The sequence below is a fragment of the Amphiura filiformis genome, chromosome 3 (assembly GCF_039555335.1).
Source record: "Amphiura filiformis chromosome 3, Afil_fr2py, whole genome shotgun sequence".
Classification (NCBI taxonomy): Eukaryota; Metazoa; Echinodermata; class Ophiuroidea; order Amphilepidida; family Amphiuridae; genus Amphiura; species Amphiura filiformis.
Window position 1 is genome coordinate 52938200 of NC_092630.1, and position 25868 is coordinate 52964067.

Consider the following 25868-nt stretch of genomic DNA (forward strand, 5'->3'; position numbering starts at 1 on the left):
TGACAAAATATAGTGCATTTCTCCTATGTATCAAGGGCTTTACATGAAGGATTACTTACAAATACTTTGAAGTCAAATTTAGCTATTTCACAACTAAGTGTATTAAAATATCAACTCTAGAACTGTCTCATGTGTAAACTCAGTGGTACACCTTGTCCTTTCTCATTTTCAAGTGCATTTGTATTGTTTTCAAAATAGAATTAAACAAATCAGATAAAATACTAATACCAGTACCATCTGAAAATTCCAAGGTAGGAATTATTACCTTGTGGTTGGATCAAAATTTTAAATTAAAACCATGATTTATACCAACACAGATGAATTGTCATGAATATAATACAAATACTACAACATTTATAAAGTGCCTTTACAGAAAAGTTACGATGCGCCTGTAAAACACAAAAGATATCAAATGTAAGCAAGCAATAATAAAATATAGACAAACATAATAATAAAATATATACAGACATAAAACAAAATAAAAACAATAATAAACAGATACAGCACTGAATATGTTTCCAAAAGGCAGTGCATTCCTCATATATATAACACATGTGCTGTTTCAGTAAGTACTAGCTACTTGTTGTAGATTGTTACATTTAAGAGTATATACAACAATTCTGTTATCTTCAGTAGAAAGCAAGTTGCTTTCCATGTAAACAGCATGTGTGGTTTATCACGCTTTCAATCTTTCTAACTAGAAAGGCAACATTTAAATAACAAATAAAAATGAAAAATGAATATGATCATTGTATTCATCAGACATTTGAAATAAATTGTATCATTATTTATATCAAGCTTCCGAGTAGTACAATAAATCCACACATCACAGTGTTTCTTCAAAGTACCCAGATGACTAGTACAACATTTAAAACAATATTGTATGCGCGCAGATGATGGGATACATTTTGCTGATCGGCATAACACTTGCATTAAGTTAGGTCAAATCAGTCAAAGTTATTTCAATTTTATATAGTCAGTCTGACAAAAATAATGATAATAATAATTGATGGCTTATTTTCATGTGATAAAAGAATATGCTGCATGAAGGAAAAATATTGCAATCATCGCATGCAATATATTCATCTATCACACTCAAAGCCATTCAATATTACAAAATGTATATAATTGTTTTTCTGTATGATTGTATATTTCATTAAGTTTGCAAAGTGATAAACTTTCTGCAGACAACAGATATACAGTTCTAAAAATGTCTATCAAATTTGTAAAAAATGACTCTAAAGTGAATGCACATTATAACATGATAATACACTGTGGCTTTGAAAATAGACTTGCCGCAAGAAATCAAATTGATTTTCTTTACATCACATTATTTTCCAACAGGACTTGTTCTGACAAATCAACATAGATTTAAACACTTGAACTGACTAGTGTGCTACCTGTGATAGACAGCAATTTAAGAGCTTTTACACATTACTTCATTGTCAAATGTCTTTTAAATATTCACTTCCTAAAGCACAAAAGCATTATTGTAAAGTGCTCTTTCAATTAGTTGCATTAGATAGTTGAATCCACTATTTCACTTTCCAGTATCAATAGACAGACGTCCCTTTATAAATAATTATGCGAAAAATACAATGCATTCAGAATAATATCTAGACTTCTAAGTGAATTTTGAAACTTATTTTTTTGCTTAGATTAAAAACATACTGCATCACAGGCATATGTATTTTCTATGAAAAATAAGGGTATTGTGTCACTTTCTACTCTTCCTCTGGCCCCTCTTTTCTGACTGTAATTGCCATTTGGTACGCCATTTTCTCAATCAATGCTTCTTTGATTTTGCACCATTATGTCTTTGACTTGTCTAATTTCACCACTCTGGTAAAATTCTTGGTTAATCTAAAATATATTGATTTTAGATATATTGTGTGATCCACCTTCTCTACCATTGTGCTGAATTAATCTAGCAGTACTTCACTTCAGTGGTGAATCCATCCAGGGTTGCCAAACCCATGCGATTTGGTAGCCCAATTGGGCGACTTTTGAAGATTTTTCCCATGACTTTTGACAATTTCCTGTCCCATAGAAACCAATGGTTAAGAAAAAATTTGGCGACTTTTCAACATTGGCTCCCATGACTTCGATAGTTTCCTGCCCCATAGAAACCAATGGTAAAGAGAAAAATTGGGCGACTTTTCGATTATTTGACCCGCGATTCGGGCTGAAATCTTTTGGCAACCCTGAATCCATCTAGTGTGACTTCAGAGACGAACCCATCTGGTATGACCGCCTACTGAAACTTACATGTAGTACGATGAAGCTATCAAGGAGATATTTAAATTCAAATAACACATTTGATTGTCTTCCTATTGGTCATGTTCATCACCTTTCTCAACCTATTTTATTTACCAGATGACAAAATAAATGAGATTGAAAATACACATAGATTGTTTGTATAGGCTTGCTACAAATACACAATTACAGATTTTTTTTTTTCTGAATAAAATTGTTTTTTAGCCTCCAAAATTGTGTATTTCTAACAGGTCTAACTGTTTGCATGGTGACAGATGGCAGTACATACAGGTTCACTTGGCTTGGAGAAAATGCATTTTCATATCAGCATGGCAGGTATACTCAATGACAAAAAAGCAACCACCAACAACAACACCATCCCTTTGAATGATACATTAATATATTACTAGATATAAATTCCACATGAAATGGACACAAGTGAACTTAACTGTTCATTGTACACATGAACACACAATTTAGCATATAACTTAACAAGCGACTTAGTGATTAATAGGAAAAGAAAATCAAGAAACATAATGCTATATTGACATGGTAGATAATCCCTAGATAATGACCGGCATCATGTGATTATCTCCTCATCTCCTTTGACATGGGTGTCATATTCAAGCAAAAAGAAATTTATATATTCGGCAAAGAAAAGTGCTCTGGTTGGTATCATCTTAAAACACAATTCAAATTCTTCCTAGTCTTAAATGAGTGATAAATAGTGGAAAGTAATAACCTCTACAGCCATACATACTGATGAGAGAACTTGCCAAAATCCCATATCCTATGACATTTATGCCTTACGGCAAAGTGAGACTTGTACAAAATTTGTACTAAAGTCGGTCTTGCTTCAGCTAGCTAGGAGCCATGACTTATCATTACACCCCCAGAAACAAAATCATTTCCTCATCAAACTTGCACACCATAATGAACTATTGTCAGTATTAGAATTGTCTGGCATGGATGAATAGGCAGATAAAGAAAAGGGCTTGAGGCTAAGACATGATGGGATTAAAAGAATCACCTTGGATTCAAATAGATGCAGTGTAACAGAAAATTAGTGAATAGGAAAGAGGATGGGAGAGATATATAGCAGGTGAGATATGGATGAAGATGAGAAAAGAAAATATGAAGACAGAGAAAACAAAAATGAAAACAGCAAAAACAAAAATGAAGATAAAAAAAGGTTGGAGTAAGAATATAGAAAGAAATTTTTGGATTCACATGCCTGTTATTAACTTTGCAAGTACACAAGACACTGTGTAATATAGTATCCAATGGACAAGTGGATGGGGACCGGGGGTACTGGTCCTTCACAAGGGGGTACTCTTGTCTTCCATTTGGAGAAATCGCCACCTTGGAGAATTTTAGGTTTTTACATCCAATTTCTATTTATTTTGGATGCCGCTTGGATATCACATCATCTTTTTCTCTGATACAATTTCTTGAGTATGGTTTCTGGTCTAACTTGTTGTTGTCTTTGCTATTATTAGGAAAAGGGAAACATGCATCTAACTGCAAGAATCATATTAGCATGTAGCTCTTTTAAACTTAAAAGAAAATGTTCTTGTGTTTGCCATTTTCTTCCAAGATGTATTCCTCCTTTTATTCCTAATAATTATCATCCTCATGCCTCTGTGAATTTTAAGTAATTTCTTCCTGCTTTATTATGCACAGATAATATTACAATTTACAATAACTTAACAACAGCTTGTGGTTGGTCATCATGATGCCATGATCAAATGTTGTCCTAGATGGATTCAAGCCAAGAATAACTGCAACACAAGAACTTCACAGTTCACATGCAAATGATAGATTGAATTAATAGACACTTATGCAAGGAAAAACAATGGAGGTAAATTACATAAAGTAAATATGCAATCAAACAAATTGATTAATAAGATCATAAAATATGATTTCAGTTTTTCACTCAAGTTTTCTTCTTTTCAAATTATGACACTATGGTGTATTTATTGAGGAATTGAGCAGTTTCCTTAAACTTTCCCATTCACCACAACAGCAAATTATCTTTCACTCAAGTGTCAGAGGGAAATATCCACTGAAAAGTCAAATGACAACACTCCGGATATAATAGAATATTTCTGTGCTACGCTAATTCTGTGCAGTTCTGTACACCAATGATAGACAGAGACTTCGACAAATCATCTTGACATAGTTGTCGGTGGATAACATCCATTTAATTATTGACACTGTATCAAAATAAACATGTACTTTGATCATTTGGTTGCTTGTGTAAATGCAATTTTTACAAGTTCCTTTTAAGACATTTTATTACTTGACACTGTAAAAATGTATAATGTTGAAAACTTTTTTATTATTCTTGAAACATGTTTTGGCATACTTAGTGCTTTTAAATATATAGACACAAGTACACAAGAATATTGGATATACTTGTGTATTTTCTTCATATTAGATAAAGATAAACACACAATAGTTTATTTACTGTGATGGCTACTGTATCACATCTTATCCATGATACATCAGTAGGTCAACAATTTACCTTTCAGACTATGCAGCCTGAAGATGGGTCTCACTCAGGATAAGATCTGATACTGTAGCCATCACAATAAATTTAAGTCCAGATAACCAGGTTTAGTAATTTGTTTATATTGGATATTTATTTCCTGATCGTTTTTACTGATACTCAACTAATTCTGCTTGGTCAAGCACCAGGTCAAGGCAGTGACAAGCATCACTCTATACTGATTAAATAAATTTCGTATGCACAAAACCAGAAATTTACTCACGATTGACGGTTTCGTCTATCATGGTCGATAGACATCTTCGATTTTATCGGGGTCGACCCCCGTAACACTACTGATTGCGTCTACGAAATTCCGTGCACCAACTGCAACCATTCCTACGTGGGCGAAACTGGTCGCAAATTCGAGACTTGTCTCAACGAACACCAAAAAGAAACAGCCAGGGTGTCAAAGAACAAGCAAAACTTTACCCGCCAAGCTCGCAAACAATCGTCAAGTGAACAGTCAAAATCAGCCATAGCAGATCATGCTGTACAACACAATCACATCATTAACTGAGACAATGCAAAGATCCTTTGTAAGGAGTGTGACTCCAACTCTAGACACATCAGAGAATCCATCTGGATCAGGAGAAGGGGAACCAACGTCATGAATAGAGACGAGGGGGCCCACTACTTAGTCACGATACGATCCTCTCCTGGCTGAAACACCATCTACAGTCGGGATCCGGCAAACCGGAAGTGGTGAGGATCTACCATCATTCTGAAGATGTCTATCGACCATGATAGACGAAACTGTCAATCGTGAGTAAATTTCTGGTTTTGTGCATACAAAATTTATTTAATCTGTTTATCTACAAACCTGATGAATCTATTCAGTGATCACTCTATACTATTCTTTATATTGGTAAGTCAGTGTGCAAATCATGTAGCCGCTCAAAACACACTCACCCCCCCCCCCACACACACACACACAAACAAACAAACACAAACATTGAAAGATGCTTCATACAGGACTGTTGAAAAATGTGGGGCGGCCATCACAAATGTGGGGCGGCCAAATTACAAATAGATGCCCAAATTAAAATATAGATATAAAGAGAAACGTGACAAATTTCTCAAAAAGTGCAGCGGCTATGGCATCCCCGGCTGTCCCTGCTTGCTACGGTCCTGGCTTCATAGATACGCATCCAACACTCATTCACCAAGATGAAAAATAGTGAGTAGACCAATATATCTAGTCAGTGGAAAAGGTACCCAATATCCCAATAATTGGGCATTTAATATACTTTTTTTCAGCAAGGAAATCGCCCAACTGAAAGGTGATTAGAAACTCTCAGCAAAAATTACACTTTGTGAAAGCTGTGCAATGTCAGTGCCACTGATAACAAATTTCAGGTGCAGCAAATTGACTAACGACTAGACTACATTCAAAATTTAACAAATGATTATGACATCCGCCAAATTAAGCTTGATCAGTTATTGTGCTGATGAAGTAATTCCACACAGATCAATGTACAAAAGATATTACTTAAAATTTTATGATTACATAAACAAACAAATACATAAATAAAAATATAACAAACAAATAATAATGATTATTATCTATATATATATGTCCATTGACACCTGTAGAGTATTTGTGTATGCAATAATACAGTGTGGGTGTGTGTGCGACTGACTGCTGTCTACTGAAGATAGCACCAAATAATGAAGATAGCACCAAATAGGTGACTATCAAAATGTGAAGTTCTATGTAAGATTGAAAATCGCAGAAATATTTAAGTATAGATAAAGGTTCATCAGATAACCTTTCTAAATGACAAAAAACTTGTTACATGTCCTTCGCAAAAGAGTGCAATCTGAAACTTTGATCTACTGTTTTGCTTCAAGTCACCGTCATCATGGTTACTGATAGTGACAACAACAATCTAGGGTGTCTATTTTGTTTTTGACAGAAAAAAAATGGAAGATTAAAAAGGTTATTGTAATGTGTATTGTAATGTTTCTTAGGGCTCTCACCAAATGGGTAATCATGTACTTGGGTAACTGATTGAATTTACGGGCAGGAATCCAGGTACCTGAAAAAAGGAATTTAAAAAAAATCCAAACATTTATTTTGTACAAAAATTGAAAAAAAAACCAAGTCATACTCATAAGCCCTAAATTACATGCTATTCAAGGCTGGAAACCAGTGAAATACTACTTGTAAAAAAATGTGTTTTTTTTATCCAAGTTTGAAAAAAATAGCAATTTTTTTTTTTTTTTTTAAGTAGCATAATTTCTCTGGTTTCCAAACTTTTTTTTCTTCAAATTTTGTTTAAAAAATTGCGCCGGGTAGACTAAGGACTGGCGAGAACTCAGGTACCCAGGAATTGGTGAGAACCTTAATATTTCTACACATTTTACAGTCAAAATAAAATCAAAATATGCCAATCCTACACTGTTAGTATGTTCATGTATGAATGGAATAGTCAGGTTCATTGGCATTTCAAATGTATATTGCATATTTTTGCAATAATTCACATGAAATAGTCTCATCATATTTGTATCTTTGCAACATTAAAATTTAAATACTACCATCACAAATAAAATGTAACCATCATGTGAGACATTATGTAGCTTTTTGTCGGCAATATTTTTCATGACCAACAATTTAATCAAACATATTTTTATCGCCGAATAAGCTATTCTTGTTTGCATTTTTTCATTACCGGATGAAATATAACATCCCTGTCTCAAGCCCGCTCTTTGGTTGTTATTATAACCACCCACTCTAAACATCCGCCACAAAGTTGGACCACAATAAATTACATGCTGCGCTTTACCATGCCTACAAAGATTAATTTGGGTTGTAATTTTTTTTAGAGCCAGACACAGGTGCCAGATAAAATCTTAAATTATCTTCATGGTGAATTAATATGCATTAAAATATGAAAAATGTAAATACACCCTGACTTATGTAAACTAAAAGTTAATTGTTTTAATCAATTAATCACAAATTTGTATCAAATTTGAATTGCAAGAGGATGATGAGGAGGAGGATGATGATGTTCATATGTGACATGATCAAGGGGAATGAGTCACATGTCGACCCTGGTCAAAAATGAGTTTTAAATTTGTTTCTAAAGAGGATATACAGAGCTTTTAGAAACTGAAAACCCCCATGTTGATACGACTTTTCTTTGCGAAGTTACATTAATTTATCATTTGCTGAAAACATAAGAATTTTAACACTTTCTTTGCCAATATCTCAAAATCAATGTTAGCGACATCCGACTCATTTCCCTTGATCGTGTCACATCTTGCCAAATTGTTCCATCTTGCCAATGTTGCTATAGAGACAAAGCCGATCATCCTTTCTTTCTGGGATGATTCTCTGGAGATGGCTATAACCACACCAACTTGAGTCAGGCAAGCGACAGCTACATAACAATAGAATATCAACTTGGTTATTTTTTATTGTCTATTTATTAAAATTGAATGAAAAGGTGAGAAAAGCAACACCCATTTAAATACAATATAGGCCTAGATAATGGAATGGAATCAGTTGTGTGACAGTACATTTGACTTCAATTCTTGTGATTGACAATACTACGAGCCACCAGCAGTCGCTCTTGCCAGTCCAATTTTTGACCTCCAGGGTCTACATCTCCATTCTAACCACTATGGGATTTTAATCCGAGTGTGATAATAATAACACTGAAAACAGCCCAGCGAAGGTTTCCATGTGATCAACAGATAGAAAATGGATCTACTAGTACTACTATTATAAATTGCTGCTTTAGTGTGCATTTCCATTTAACATCATTATATTGACATTTAAACACACAATGACATATGTTCCTGTGTTGTATTCATATTACGCGGGCTTTATGTTGACTTTTTCCCATGATGCACTGCAGGAGCATCATATTGTAAATCGATCAAATAGTAGGGAATTCAACCAGTAAATTGTTGTTTTCCATCACCTCCAGAAACAAACTTCAGCACATAAAATAATCTTCAGAATAACTAGGGCCTATAGAATATCCTCCACAACAACACAATACTAAATACCAACCTTAACCCTCATAAATATCATCTGCCAACCATCAGATATGTAATGAAAGTTGGAAAGGAACATAATAGAATTCAAAACAAAAGCATATACAGCCTCTATCTTGTAAGTCATTTTCAAATGTACATTTTCAAAAAATTAAAAAAATTTAGTTTGAACATTTTAAAAAAAAAACTCACTCTATAAGGCAAGCATATTTCAATATGGTCTTATTTTCTTCGCTACTTCAACATAATCAAGCAGAATCCTGTCTCAGATAACCTAGAGCTAGAAATAGCTCGGGAAAAGTATACTATATCTTTTCATAACAAGTTAAGTGTGTGAATTGAGTCTTGAGTTTTTGTAATAAACCCTTGTAAAAACAAAATCCATGGCCAAATTTCCTCTTCTTTTTATATTCTTTCATTTTCTTTGCCATTTCCTTTTCATAATTTAAAGGTCAAAAAAGCATAAGATGTGCTTACAATGTCTAGTAATTACATAAGTCTACCTCAAGAGAAGGATATGCACAACATAAAATACCGAAGGAAAACTTGCAGCAAAGCGTCAAGCTTGCTGCTATTCACAGCCGAATAATTTATTGCTACATCCAGTCTTTTCATCCGCCCACTTCCGCAGCAATGTATTCCACTGACTAGGTTTTATTTGGTTTGAATATAGACTACATGTATGTTGTTAAAAAGTGGGAAGTGGCTGTAAGTACTAACTCTAAATAAACATCTTTATGCTAAGCTATAAAATGTGTGAATCTCTTTTTGTTGAATGTTTTATTGATGAAATCAAAGACATAAAAACCAATGACTAATTAATCAAATCAATTAAGCACATATTCTAGGTATCTCGTTAAATATCAGCAAAATGTCTTTTGAATACACATTTGAAATGTTTGGTATGCAAGCAGCATTTCCATAGTTGGTAATTGAATGATGAATGAGTATTTTTCTACTAAGGTGATTCTGATGATATGTATCCCTCTGCCTAGACTTACTGAAGACTATTTCTCTCTCAGGAGATATTTCACATCAGCTTGTAAGGCTTGATGAAGAATTCAAAAGGTAGATACTGAGCCTGCTGCCTGTATTGTAGATTCTTGCTGCAAGACTGCTTTGTCATTAGGAAATGAACCAATATGCCCAAACATAACATTAGATATTAAAGAACTTGCCAACCTAGAATATATATCCATACTGTGTATGGAATAGTTGGAAATGAGAGGAAAATAAATTGTTTAGCCCAATGCCTAGCTTGTTCAATGATATGGTGTACCTGCTGTACCCAGTTGATAAAGAAATAGGCATGTGCGCATCATACATGTTTACCGACAAACGAGGACACGCACATGACATTTCATAACATAAAGTCCCCGTAAACCAAATGGGCAACTCTGCAATGGGGTCCATCCTTGGTTTTGGAGGTTTGCAAACGACCACAGTTGCATGAATAATGCATTTGCGAGATAAGTCCTTTATCATGCATTAAATATACCGTCCGTGGTTGATAGGTAAAATTGGATCTCATACACATACACAAAAAAAGACGAAAATGTCCTCGGTTTGTCAATTGAATGCGGTTTCAGACGTACATGTTTGCATAGTCCTAAACTGTGTCATGTTTGGAGGCGAACTCAAGTAGGGGGGGTGTGTTTGTGTGTGGGAGTGGACGTGGGGGTGGGGTGGGTGTGTGTTAGTTAACACATGTTTGTCTGTGACAGTCACTTTTGAAAACACAATGTTGTCTTACCAGTTACTGCTGTACCTTTATTTTTAATTATAAAGATTTGTAAAAAAAAAATTTCAACAAAAATTCAAAATACAGCAGATTCCTGTCTTTCCCAAATTACATTTCAAGTTATCATAATACACATAAACCAAAACAAAATGTTGTTTGCATCTTTTGCTTTTTTTCATAATTTGTTATGTTATTATTAATTTTACATATAAACAGTGACATAAATTTTTACAACTGAATAAAAAACACCGAAGAAGAATAGGGAAGACATTATGCACAAGTTATATGCTAATCCATGGTTGTTTAGCATACATCTAGTCCTGCTGTCTGAGTTTCAAATGATTTTTTTACTATTGAATAGCATATCATATTTAGTGTCTCATTTCTGTTCTGTAATGGATAATACCACCCACATATTCAGAACATATTCAATAAATTTCACACAAAATATTGATTTTTTTTAAAAATTTCAATCTGAATTTTATAATTCAGCTTATTCATGTGTACAGATTTACACAACAAAATTAATACCAATTGAGGCCATACATGTGGATAAATTGCATTATGTAGAATTTCAATTTTTTTTCATGAATTAACACATTTTATTTATTTTCCTAGTGATTAAAGTCCCATTCAGTGGTACCAGCGAAAGTATACAAAAATTAAAATTTGTTTATATTAAAATCCCTTAAAAGTGAAGGATAAATTATTAAAAATTTTCTGAAATGAAAAATTTGGGCAAAAAAACCTGAAACAGCGAGTGACTACTAACAAGATTTTATACTAATTAGAAACCTAGGGCTACATGTTTGTTTGTGTCCATACATGTAAACACCCTTGCAGATTTGGATGTTTGACAATGATATCGTCATTGACAGCTCACAATTACAATAGGCATCTATTGAACCATACCTAAAAGGATGTTTAAACCACACAATACCCCTTTAATTAATGCAGATTACAGACTGTAGAAAAGTAAATAATCATTCTACTTCAGAACAAGGTTTTGGCTTCATAAATGATACAAGCCAAAGAAATTTTATCCTAACAGAAAAATAGATATTTATGTGTTTTATTACTCATTAAGCTCAAATTATATACACTTACAATGTAGTAAATTCAACAGACCAAACTCAGAGCTCTACAAAACAAATTCCCAATACCTCTGTACCTGGATCAGTGTTGTACGAAGACAAACAAGGGCCGAAAAACAAATATTTAAATGCTTCAGCAAATATTCTGCAGTAATAGAATTGCCAACTACACCATGTAGTCTAATATTGACTACAGACTGACGTGAAAGTCTTTACTATTAGTATACTCAATTGTTTTCTTCAACCTGTTGTTGGAACAATATCATTTAATTAAAGAAGGCACTAGAAATTATGAAATGATTCTATTATATATACTCTAGATAAATAACTGCAGAGCATTATTTGAGCTGGGATGTGAGAGAACGATTTCTAAGTTAACCACAACACTGTTTCTGCTTTTTGGTAAAGGAAAAGGAAGGAAAGAAGAAGTTGAGGAGAAAAGTTGTTTGTTTGCTTCAGTCCGGTCCCGAACCACAGACCCCTCGGGTACGAGAAAAGACCGAGGATAGCAAGCATGAGTGTTGTGCTGGCTGACAGGCAGTGTTTTCGTGTGAATGTATTCAAATGATTACGTAATCACATCATCAGTGGCATAACTAGGGGGTAAGGGGGGGGGCAACATGCACCGGGTGCTACCACTAGGGGGCGCCAAATTGGCCTCACTTAAAAATATTGAACCTACCACTTGGCATGCATGAGCATTATTGCAATTTCGTAATGTCTAATTATTAAAATACACCCCCGCGTCTAAGATATTCTCGGGTGGGGGTAGGGGCACCAATTTTGTTTCTTGCCCCGGGCGCTACTAACCCTAGTTACGCCACTGCATATCATGCGAGATGCTTGCCCTTGCAGTTGCTTTGTGCTGTAAGATTTATGAGATTTTCTACTGTTAGCTAATGTGTGTGCAATTTCATGAGATAGTAGTGAGGTAAAAGAACTTTATAAAATAAAATATAACAAAAGGGAAAATCTGTTCCAACTGACCAGCGGGGAACCAAAGAATGGATCCAAAAGGATACAACAGTGTCACACTAGCAATGGATAAAATTAAAAAAATATGACACAACATCCAATGGGGGAGTAACACAAAACATATAAACAAAGTAAAAACCTGACGTTTCAAAAAGACAAAACTTTTCTTTCCTCAAGGGCAGCTCTTTTTTTATCATAGCTGGTGTCCACTATATTGAGAGGTCTCTTTATTTTATACCTTAAAAAAAGTTTTGTCTCTTCGAAACATCAGGTTTTTTAACTTTGTTTATATGTTTTGTGTTACTCCCCCATTGGATATTGTTTCATATTTTCCCTGTTTTTAATTTTTTTTAATAAAATAGAAGGAAATTCTATTGAAAGTGTACATGTTCATTTGAAGGAAAATATTACGTTGAGAAATGGGCAGTCTGTAATCTTACTCATTGCTTCAGGTTAGGTCTAGCTACATTATGGAACATAAAAATGCACCAAATCAATATTATTCATATTTGGTCGCATGTCATAAGTTGGGTACAATTTCAATTACATGGTCAAAAATGACAAAAAATTTATTTTTTGATATGTTGTATATATTGACAACCTCTAATAATTAACACCATTTTTAACCATAACACATGCTTAATTTATGAGATAATGCTTAATTACTAATTAATTAATACACAGGCGTCTATGTAAATCTCAATTTTCAAATGCATTTTTCTCAAATCGGACCTCAATTACAAAAATGACTGTAAAATTTTTATTTTATGCAAGAATGGCATCAGATTTGGAGGATATGTTCTCAATACATTAATGCTTCAAATGAACTATTTAAAATAATTGTACGTATGTTAATTACATTCTGAAGGTCAATGACCTTTTTACAAGTAATTAGCGAGACGGTTATTCTATTATTGAGGAAATGAATATCAAGAAGAGAAATGTACATTAGCATGTTGCTAAAAATACTGAAATTCAACTAGGATTTTATCAAAAATGAAAAAAAAATGGAACATATAACCCGTTAAGGTGGCGCTACAGCTGTTGATAAATTTGTGACTATTTTTGCATTTTTCTCAAAAAATGATAACACACTGGTAAGAAAAGTTATGTATATTATAGGGGTAAGGAATCCAGTTACTACACTTGAATTCCAGTGACTCAAGACAAGCGGTATGTTATATTTATGATAAGAAAAGAGGTACCGCTAGAATGTACCTCATTTCTTAACATATGAACCGCTTGTCTTGAATCACTGAAATTTCAGTGAAGTAATTGGAGTCCTTATCCCTGTAATATTAGGGTGGCCACTATGCTAGCTATTGTGTGTACCCCTGCCTACATACGTATATACACAAATGTATGGTGGAAATTGTAACAGATTCTGCAGCAGTTGGAAAACTTTTGGGCATTTTGAATTCCATATAATTTGTCTCTTAGTAACTTCTGTGCAAACCCGACTACCGAATTAGATGGAAAATTTTCTGCTCGTAATGAAGGTGAATATAGCATTTTTGTACGGTCACGCATAAAAAAGTTACGCACAAAATAAATTTTTGTCGTCAAATAAAACTATTTTCCCAAAGATGTACAATTATGCTATATTCAGTTTTACAATCTAGACCCTCAGAGCTAAATCCTGTGCAAAAATCAGACAATTTGGTTGTGTAGTTTAGGAAATACAGGCCTTTGAAGGTCATAATTGGCACATAATAGCGCCCTCAATGGTGAAAATCACACATATTTACCTTCAAAGTCCTGGCAAAAGAGTTATTTTTGTGATTTCAGCCATTTTAAAAATGTTGTAAAGAAGCAAATATAGCAATTATGACCCTGGATTTTTAATATTTGCATAAATGAACATTAAATAAACAAAAACAATACATCTCATGCCTTCTTTGGCTTTATTCCCACAATTATCGCCTCATGAATATGCAAATTTATGACAAAATCAGGATTTTCCTAAAAATGGGGTAAAAATGGCTAATTTTGTGAATCTTTAAAAGGCTGTATCTTCGCAACGGATTGTCCGATTGAGTTGATTCAAATGGTTTTTTAAATCATTTTGCAGAAGGAACAATCCTGACAGAAAAAGTAATTCCAGGGGTGGGTTTGAAATTTTCATGTGACCACCCTAGTAATATACATAACTTTTGTTACCAGTGTGTAGTTACTTTTTGAGAAAAATGCAAAATTAGTCAAAAAATTTATCAGGGGGTGTAGTACCACCTTAAGTAGTCAGTAATTGTTTTAGTTGTACAAATTCAACATTCAAAGCTGTCAGTACATCATAGCCTCACTAGATTTGAAAAAGTAACCAGTAGTTTTGACATGCTGACATGTGAATTTTCACATAGGCCCTATTGCACACTCCCGCATCCGCCTGCTCCACATCCGCCTGCTCCTCCACCCCTGGCATTTTACGTTTCAACTGATGTGATTTTTTTATTGAATAATGTATAATTATATGCTTCAGTAGACTGAAAGAGTATAATATTAGGCTTAAAATGAGGTATCAACCACTGCTGTAGGATATGGGGTTACGGAAAGCCAATCAAATTTGTAGCGCAATTTTCCGAAAAATGTAATCCCTCCACCCTTTTTGCATACCCAACTTATGACATGCGACCATTTACTACTACTGTACCCACAGTTCTTGAATTAATTTCATGTGAAATCTTGCAAAATTTGAGCTCCTTATCTGCATGATGTACTTTTTTGGGGGATAAGGGAAGTCTAAGGAAGATTGGTCTGGTTTAAAAGCACACTGTTGTACTTGTAGATGCAATGAAGCAGTCCACTTTGTCATAATTATAAGTACAATAAACCTGTATGTAGGTGAATGGAATGAAAAGAGGATTGAATGAATGTAAATGATTAATATTAACCTAAATTTGACCTTCCGATGTAACATTACAATGGCAATTTAGAGCAATCAAGCGATTCTTTATGCCTATCATGGCACATAAAAATCACACAAACTACATAAAAGTTATGGCAGTGCAGTAATGAAAATTAATAAAGGGAAAATAATTCTTCCTGTCATAATTATTATTTTTTCAGGGTTGCTGATTTCAAATTTGTTTAAGTCATATATTTTAAAAAAATTAACTCAGATTTGATTTATCTAAACCAGATTTTTTCAAATATTTAAATCAGATTTTTAATCTTTTTGTCCTCCAAATCACATAACATCCACTAAATTGTGGGATAGGCTTTTACGACAGGAGTTCATAACAATTAGTAAGTTTTTAGCGGGTTCGCCATCGGACAAGTTTAGAACTGCCATGCTTTCGTCAGGAGTACATGTAGCTCTGACTTCTTCAGGACAAAGTACCTAAGAATGAGACATATAGGCTGCCCCTTGCACACTGTTGTGGCTCTGAAAAGAGCCGTTCACTGAAGACTACCCCTTGTCAACAGTGAACAAGCAGATCTCACCTATCTACTGATGTTAAAGGTTTGGAGGCTCTGCAAAGAACCGCTCACTGAAGACTGTCCCTTGTCAACAGTGAACAAGCAGACCTATCAAGCAGAACTATCTGCTGATGCAATTTCAGAGAGAGTGTGTGCAACAAAGTAGGTTGCTCCGTACCACTTTGTGTGATTATCAAATAAAATAGGCTGCCCCTTGCCTATGAGGTCGGTGATCATCGACTGACATCAAATGATCATCTGACGAACAAGGATGGTATTATGCTTAGGCCTGTAGACTTGCCAAGATGCTTTATCTGTAGTAATTTTGTAGGAAAAAAAAAACATTTTTCATGCTGCAAGAATAAATTTACAAGTAACATGGTGGCACTGAAAAACAATGACTGCTATCTTCAGTAGATAAACACTCAATACAAAAATAACACTGAATGATATCTTCAGTAGATAACACTCAAAACAGTACTACAGTAAATAAATTCTATATGCTATCTTCAGTAGATAACATTCAATATTATCTTCAGTACATGTAAATAACACTGGGTGTTATCTTCAATAAATAACACTAAATATTATCTTTTGTAAATAACACTGAATGCTATCTTCAGTAGATAACATTCATTGGTATTCAGTAAATAACACTGAATGCTATCTTCAGAAGATAACATTCATTAGTATATTCAGTAAATAACACTGAATGCTATCTTCAGAAGATAACATTCACTAGTACCGTAACCACCCGGGTATAAGCCCACCTTCAGGTATAAGCCCACCCCCTATTTTTCAAAAAATTCTGAGAACAAGGGTGCACTCGGCTATAAGCCCAGTACTAAATTTTGGCCAAGTTCTTAAATCAAATCAATGCTTTTCTCTCACATTTCAGAACAAATATAAAAAAATATCAGTTGATAATTAACATTCCACACATACAATTTTAAGAAGATGATAGAAATTACTGATACATTGGGCATATACAAATGGGGATGATTTTTCTTAAGTTCTAAATTCAAGTACTAGCCCCTCCCCGGTTATAAGCCCACCCCCATTTTTGAAGTGAAATCTGCCATCCAGGGGGGTGGGCTTATACCCGAGTGGTTACGGTAATAGGGATGACCAGCACAAGAACCCACTCTTTTGGACACCTTTTAGTACCAGGCAAGACTGAGCACACACATAGTCTCAATGGAGCTATGCACACAGAGTCTATCTCCCTACACTGACCAATGGATTTCACTTGAGTGCACACACAGTGCATCCGTAGTACCTCATATTAGCCTGTTTGTAATTTTGGCAAAAACATGTTTTGATGAAGTTCAAATATGCACCCCTAAATATTAATCAATAAATCTATAACTTGGGCAATCACCTAACAAGAGGTTCCCATCTACTGTAGCCAACTTCATGATTTAAGATACCAATAGTTTTCCCTCCACAGCAAGTTAAAGTGAAATCTACAGGTTATTTGTATAAAATAGTGATTTTAATGTAAATTTTCTCCAAATTCCAAAATATATTAGGCGAGTGAAGTTTTTGTATACTATACTATATATATATTTATCTAATTCCATGTGCAATTTCATAAAATTTCACAACTATTTAGGGGTGCATTTTGGATGATGAAATTTAGACCCTCTTCTGAATCCTATTATAGGATTCAGAATTATGTAGTACTGAGGCCTACATGCACAGTATACTCTGTAATGACCATGGTAATATCTTAAAATTGCACATGAAAGTGGTTCAATATTGTTATTATAATATATATACAAAACTTGACTCATCCAATATAACTTGGAATTTAGAGAAAATGTGGTTATTCCTTCATGTAATTTTACACGAAATTAGGGTTAGGGTTAAGGTTAGGGTTAGTTTAGGGTTAGGATTAGGGTTAGGATTAGGGTTAGGATTAGGGTTATGATTAGGATTAGGCTTAGGGTTAGGGTTAGGATTAGGGTTAGAGTTAGGATTAGTTTACACGAAATAATTACATGAAGGATCGACCGAAAATTTGCAGTAAAATCAAATTTTAATGCAGATACACTCCATGGGAAACTTGAGCACATGGATGCGTCTCAAGTGTAAAAAATGTATCACCAAATTTTGACAACTTGTTATTTAAGTAAAAAAACATGTAATGAAGTTGATCTGTAATGACAAATTTTTATGCAAGGTTTCCGAATTTTGCACTTTTTTGGACTTTTTGGAATTTTTGGGCCTTGGATGCAAAATTCGGAAACCTCGCACAAAATATCGTCACTACAAATCAACTTTATTACATGTTTTGTGACTTAAATAACAAGTTGTCAAAATTTGGTGATACATTTTTTTGGTCAAATTTGTTCATAATTTTTCTTCCATGACTGCCATCTTGGATTTGTACAAAGAAATAAAGAACAAAAAGGCTATTTCACGCGACCAGATCTCCGAATGCATTTATCAAAACCCGTATTTATAAATGATTTCTTCTTGTAAGTATTTGTATGAATCATGTAATCCATTTTCAAGGGTTACTGAAAAGGCGTTTTTTGAAAATATGAATTTGAAACTGGAAATTATTCAATTTTGTGCCATTTTTACTTGGTGTCCATAATCTGTCCAAAATGCCTATTCAAAACATGCATATAAAATTGGCCATAACTTCAGAACCATTTTATCCTACCTATTGAGGTCATTTAAAGACTGAAATGCTCCACTTAATGAGCTCTTTAATATAAGGTATGATTCTACAATACAGGAGAAACTTCAAATTTTCATGGTCATCCCTACTAGTAATAGTATCAGTAAATAATACTGAATACTTTCTTCAGTAAACAGTAGATAACAATCAATATTATCTTCAGTTAATAACACTGAATGAGTGAATATTATCTTCATTACATAACACCAAATGCTATCTTCAGTAGACAACATTCAATTTTATCTTCAGAGTGGGAAAAGGTTATAAATTTAATCAAACTATATTAGGCCTATTACGAATAAAGTAGTCAAATTGTAATTGTTTAGCAGTTATCCTTTATTTTCCAGTGTCTGGATTATTGTTAAACCCTTAGGTTAATAAACAGTGTTCGAAATGTTGGTTGTCCGTTCGCCAGGGACAACCAAAACATGCACCGGACAACCAAAAATAATGCTCCAGTTGTCCGGCGGACAACCAAAGATTTACAGGCAAAAGTCACTTTTTCAGCATATTAGTTTGCTCAAACCTGACACAACTGATGACTTGTTAAATATTTAAGAGTAATTGTTCATAAATTGACTACACTCACTCCACTTTATTGGTCACATGTAGTTGTTTTAGATTGTGGCAGCTTACGGACAACCAAAAACTTTGGTGGACAACCAGAAATTACAACTTGGTTGTCCGTGTGACAACCCCTTTTATTTTCTTAATTCGAACACTGCTAATAAATGCACTGATCTCACTAAAGAAGTACATTGCAGTAAACTTTTGAGCTCATGTCAATGCGGGGAAAACATGCAAACATAAAACACATCTGTCAAGTTGACACTGGAAAACATTTTGTCAATTTGCTGTTTCGTAATTTTATGAATAAAATGTGCAGTGCAGGTATGTCTAGTGTGTAGTGTCTACCTCTTTTTTTGACCAAGAAATTTAGAACTTACTACATAGTGTACTGGTTGCTACAGTCTGTACCATGCAGATGTGAATGCGTAGGTGGGTTGAAGAAGGTTTTACTCTGTTGAATTAGCCAGAAGGTTAAAATTGGTGCTTTTAGTTAACTTTTTTTTTATCAGTTGATAACCTTGAAGAATAATACACTACAAAATGATGTAGGCATGGAGTGGAACATTTCTCCAGAATCATTTCTAATCTCTCATATTGCAGCACATCATCAACAGTTTATGACAAAATATGTGGATGCAGAGGGAAAGAGCCCCTGGTTCAACTCTGGTGGTAAACTTCATTAAGTATTGACAATGTTCAGAACAAATTTTGATAAAACCTTAGCTTGCTTTCCGGGAAATTAACATTTTTTCAAGCCCTGCCTATTTGATAGGTCTACATTTTTTATTGAGGAAACTGACAATGAATGATGTTTTAGTGAGCTTTGTGACATAATCCAGTTATAAATATATTTTTCGCACTAAAAAGCAACTTTTTAACTTTTTGCAATGTACCGTATTTCGTCAAATAAACGCCCCCAGGGGCGTTACATTTTCCCAAGGGGGGGGCGTTTATTAGAGGTCATTTTTTAGCAGGTCAATTCCCGGTAAAATCATTAGGTAAGCTTAAAAGTCACGCTAAAATGACAAACTATGAACTTTTGACACTGACTTTTGGTTCACTTCCGGGTTTCTGATGCAGATTTTCGCCATTTATTGCTGCTATTACCGACCATGTGAGCAACTTGGTAAGCTTACTACACAAGATAGCATGGGAATATCGGAATTTTTGAAACATCTTGGTTGAAAAAAGTAGTGGGGGCGTTTATTTGAGGGGGGGCGACTATTTGACGAAATACGGTATGTGGTTTCAGATATCAAGTATTGCTTCAGGTATTACTTCAGATGTGATTGAGATAATGAATTTTATTTTTAATCAATAATAGTTTACTTACATTGAAGAAACCATGGATACATGTATATTGATCACTCTTGTTTTTGTGTGCTTTGCATAACTACAAAAATTAATTTTGTGGATTATTATTCTGACATAAAATTTGTATGAATATGTTAAAACCTGTGCACATCATTAAAAAAAGTACTGCACATGTATATCAAACCTACATGTACATGTAGTAAACCTTGATTAATTTTCAATGAATTGATTTATCGGTGTCAGGTGTTGCAGTTTAGTCGGAAATCACATGGTTCATCCAAAACTAGTAAAAAAAACAAGCATTTCATAAATGCATAAATTTCACTGAAAAAAAAAATTGAGTTTGCATATAAATAAATACATTTAGAAACCAATTACTGGTAATAAATACTTTGAAGTAATTATACTTTGATCAGCTCATAATCGGCGGTTTGTCTCAAAGCTCACGAGAAATTTAAAAACAAATGCGAAATGCGATTTTTTTAATTTTTTTTATTCCCGACTTTTTTTCATGGTATTTTGAGAAAAAAGTCTGATTTTCGTCGATTTTTTCTGGAAAAAACTATAAAAAATTTTTTTTTGAAATAAAAAAAATTTCCGCATTTGTTTTTTGTCAAATCGTGGGATTTTACAAGCTGCATAAGCTTCGAGACGAACCTTTTTTTTTTTTTTGGCCTTATCAAAATATTTTATGAATTTTCTTGTAACATCTCGCCAGAAGCATCACAAATTATTAATTCAAGTCCTATACTTAGCCTACTTTCTTTAAAGGGAGTCTCCGGTAATCATAACATTATGCCTTATATGTTAGAAAAATAATTATCAAGCACGAATCACATGGTTTTATTTTTAAATAAACTCATATTGACCATAAAAACGAATAAAAACAGTCGGCTCTCAACACGCGATATTCAAAATTCCCGCTACGAAATTGTCTAAGTGCAATGACGTAATGGTTATTTGTGTTCAATTGTCGTCAGTCTTCATTGTATTACTGGGACGTCATTGCACTCGGCGCCCGGGAATTTTGAATATCATGTGTTGAGAAACAGATGTTTTTATTCGTTTTTATGGTCACTATGAGTTTGTTTTAAATAAAACCATGTGATAACCATGCTTGATAATTATTTTTCTAACATATACATGTAAGGAATAATGTTGTGATTGCCGGAGACTTCCTTTAACATACAAAATAAAGACCAGTCAGCTCAGCTAATAAGCGCTCTTAACGTGGGTCTACTTTTCGGCGTACCGTAGTGGTAAATGCCTAACATCTCCCACCTATTACGAGCTGATCAAACTATAACTAAAGCTAAATTTATTTTAAATTGAATAAATAATTTAACAAACAAACATGCATATCTGCATGGCTTGGTATTTAGGATAGCTATGGTAATCAAACACATGGTATTTTACAAATAAAAGCCAACATGAAAGGACAACATTAACATAACAATATTACATTTTTCAAGAACTCATGATAATAGTGCTAAGACCCTACTATCAATGAATGCCCAACAACAGCAATTTAGTCAAAACTTCAGGGTTTGAAGTATTAAAGACCCATTCAGTGATCCCAGCGCAAGTGTGAAAAAATTAAAATTGTTTATAAATTGTTTAAAAGTGAAGGATAAGCCATTCAAATTGTCATTTGGTATTTTTGAAATGACAAATTTGGCAAAAAAACGAAGAAAACAGCAGTAGGGCCTACTGACAAGTTGAAGCCCCATTCAAATACTGATGATTTAGATACTGTCAGCATCTAAATTACAGATTTGTGTAAAATGTTTTATTTTGTCTTCAATACACAGCTTTCGGCTGAACCACTCGCAGGCGAAGTTAGTACATCTATGACAATGACAAAGTTACCAAAATCTGATGGATGAGCAAATCACTGAATGGGCCTTTATCTGTGTGAAGTGGATAGCTACTTGCACAGGCTAGTTCGTTAATTTAAAATTGTTGGGGGAGATCACAATATGATCCAGGAAAGTAATTGCTAGATACACAAACATCCCTTTCTCTATTGGTACTAGTACTAGGTTCCTGCACCACAGCAATTAAAAGCAAAATTACAAGCTATGCAAGAAGTGTACATTTTATGTTTGATCATATTTAAAAACATTTGTGTGGTGTGTTAGATTAACCTGAGTAAGGCCTAACAATTTTTTTGATTGGCATAACCCAATCTACCATAAAAATAGGCCCAACCCTGACATTTTTTTTCATTTTTTTTTGCCAAAAAAAAGTTGAACAAAAAAGTTTATTGATACAAAAAAGAAGAAAAAAAGTTCAGCTTGTTTAAAATGTTTTGCATTGCAAACACAGGAATAGGATCATTATTATTAAGACTAAGGGTTTTTTTTCCAGTACTTTACTTTCCCGGTTTATTTTACAATATGGAATCTTTCAATAAAAAATATAAAGGAGAGCGTGGCCTAGCGGTTAAGACAGGGTTTGAGGTTTGAGGACGGTTTCACTGCCAAATGTGTGAAAAAAATATTTAGGTGTGAAGAATACTTCTAAAAATGAGCATATATAGTATTTCTAAGGTAAAAATGTCTGAATTTTCAATTTTTCTAACTTAGAATACTGTATCTTAAGTCGTTTTTTTTTTTTTTTTTTATTTATGGCCATTTTTTTACTGAAAACGACCAGTTTTAGGTGAAAAAAAAATCACCATTAATTTTTAATCCATAATATTTTCTACTATATAGATAAATGTTGTCTTTCTCTGTTATTTTGTATTACCTGATGGTTTATTTGTTCAAATAAAACTGTTTTTAATTGATTTCATTGCTTATTTTGTATACCATACCCGGATAAAGTTGAACTTGAAAGTGAAAAAACGAAGCCCAAAAAAGGTCATTTTCGAGAGATTTGTATCTTAGTTTCGCCATAAAATTTGATCTAAAGGGGCTAGAGACCTCATTAACCCCTCATTTTAATGATATTTCAATTTGCCACACACTGATAATAATTTTAACTTCCTTCAAAAAAAAAAAAATTGAAGAAAATTGAAAAAATGTTACCCCTACCCCTAAGCGTGAAAAAAATATGGCAAATTGTAAAAAAAATTATTTTGGAAAAACTTATGGAGGTACAGCTCTGAAAAGTTGATCGATTGTGCACTCTACCAATCCCCACAATCGATTAGATTTGTGGAATGATGCCATGTATACTTTTTTCAAAATAATTTTTTTTACGTCTCAGATTTGCCCCATTTTGAGGTTCACACCATTTTTCTGATGTATCAACCCCTTAAACCTAAAGGTCACACCCATAAAAGTTATTCCAGGAAGAGCAGTCAATGCCTTTCATGTTGTGCCCTCAAATATGTAATTATAAAGGGATGTTATACATGTACAGCAAGTACATACATGTACATGTATGCTCATGCACATGGGCAGAGCATGGTTGCTTCTGGTATCCAGCTAAAGTCATTTCCCCAACTGATGTACTTGAACATCTGAGAAGTTCTATCCTGAGAAAACTGAAACAGAATCAAAAAATAGTCAAGTGGTATGGTGAAGAGAACTTTAGTTCTGTACCAGCTCATCACATCAACCACAAATCAGAAAATAAAGTTGATGCAGCCCGTGCCGCTAGATCACACAATATTCAGTTGCGCTATCAACAAGTCATTTCTGATGTCAGGGGTGAATAAAGTGCTATGCTTCAGCATAAACATTTTAAGATTGTGTAAAGGTAATCAGTTATACATTAACACTTAAGAACATCATTTCTTTATGACTTTAGACATCAATAGATTTATTGTCTTGACACCAAACCTGACCGCTATATGTTTACTAAATATAGAGGAATACAGGGGCCTCGGTACCAACATCATTTCATTTTCATACATGAGAACAGTGTTTAAGCAGTCTTTATAGTTTGTTTAACATATTTATAGATTCAAAACAACTTTAACTGAAGTAATAATGTTCTGTAACTTTTTTAAATTACATTTGTGTTCGAAGTAGACTCCCAGGATCTTCGTAAAAACAACATGCGTTTAGAATTTGTTACATATCTTTAAAATGGTGATACCCTGTGTATTAAAAACTTCAGAAATGGACTCAGCACAAAATTCTAGTCCAGAAAACATGTATAATGTTATGATAACATGAACTTCATTTTCCCCCCATTTTGGCAGTAAAACCGTCCTCAAACCTTGAACCCTGTCTTAAGGCATAGAACTGTGAACCCAAGGGTCAAGGGTTCGAATCCCAGGTCAGGCTCATTGTGTCCTTGAGCAAGACACTTCACTCTACTTGCTTAGTGCTTCGGAGGGCACTTTAAGCTGTCGGTCCCGTGTACATGCATATTTTCTCACATTAATGTAGTGTGCACGTTAAAGAACGTCAAAGGCTATTCGAAAAGAGCAGGGGATCATCCCGGCCGGGCATCCCGGTCATGTTGACTGTACTTCAAAATACACTCATCTACTCTAGGTTCCAGAGTAAAAAATAAGTACAGCTTGTCTGTACGCAGTGCGATAATACTCATACCCCGACTCATACATATGAGGGAGGCACTTATAAGGAAGAAGAAGAAGAAGAAAGCCCTCTTCCTCCTTGTGGTCTTTTCAAAAACTGGACAGCATGCTTTTTACTGTACACTGACCCATGCATAGCCTGCTCTCTTGAGTGTTTATAACTGATTCAACCAGATTTACCACACTTGAGTGACTTCTATGAAAGGTATGCACTTACCTGTCTACCATTATGCCTCCCAACATGGAACCGATTAGAGTGCTCAAACTTTGTGACAAGAAAGCCCAACTCATTTCAGCCACGCTGCTACCCGTTTGACACCCTAAATCCAGAAGAGTAGGACCGAGTAAAGCAACACACATTCCAAAGCTCCAAAATACGCTACAATAGGTGATAGTGGCTTGCAAATTATCCAAAAATAAGGATTTTGCCGTAGTAAGTGCTTCATTTCGTGCATTTTTTTCACCCTGCTTTCCGACTTTTTCACTACCGCTATTTCCGGGGTCTGCCGATGCGATCGTACCGCTCTGCATTGCCTTCCCTGGATTATTATTGTCAGACATGGCTCAACTTTAGTGCTCGAAGTTGGCCTCTAAAATTGCATTTCCAATGCTTAGCGCAACACCAAGAAGTAGTGTATTTTTACACCTTTCAAAATCTGAGTTTTCTTAAGCTGACATCCATTCAAAGGAAAAACAATTGGCATAAATCAACACCTGAAACGTCAGTACAGTGACCGAAGTAGACAACAACTCGC

At 34.2% G+C, this 25868-nt stretch overlaps 1 protein-coding gene across 2 annotated transcripts in view; it reads right to left on the minus strand.

Moving 5' to 3' along the window:
- The window catches only part of LOC140148711 (major facilitator superfamily domain-containing protein 4A-like), a 182291-nt gene extending 156423 nt beyond the window's left edge, over positions 1–25868 (minus strand). For both annotated transcript variants that reach the window (XM_072170752.1, XM_072170751.1), the window contains exon 1: positions 25331–25868. In XM_072170752.1, coding sequence (XP_072026853.1) covers positions 25331–25674 — 344 coding nt within the window. In that variant the 5' untranslated portion in view covers positions 25675–25868. The remainder of the gene's footprint in view (positions 1–25330) is intronic.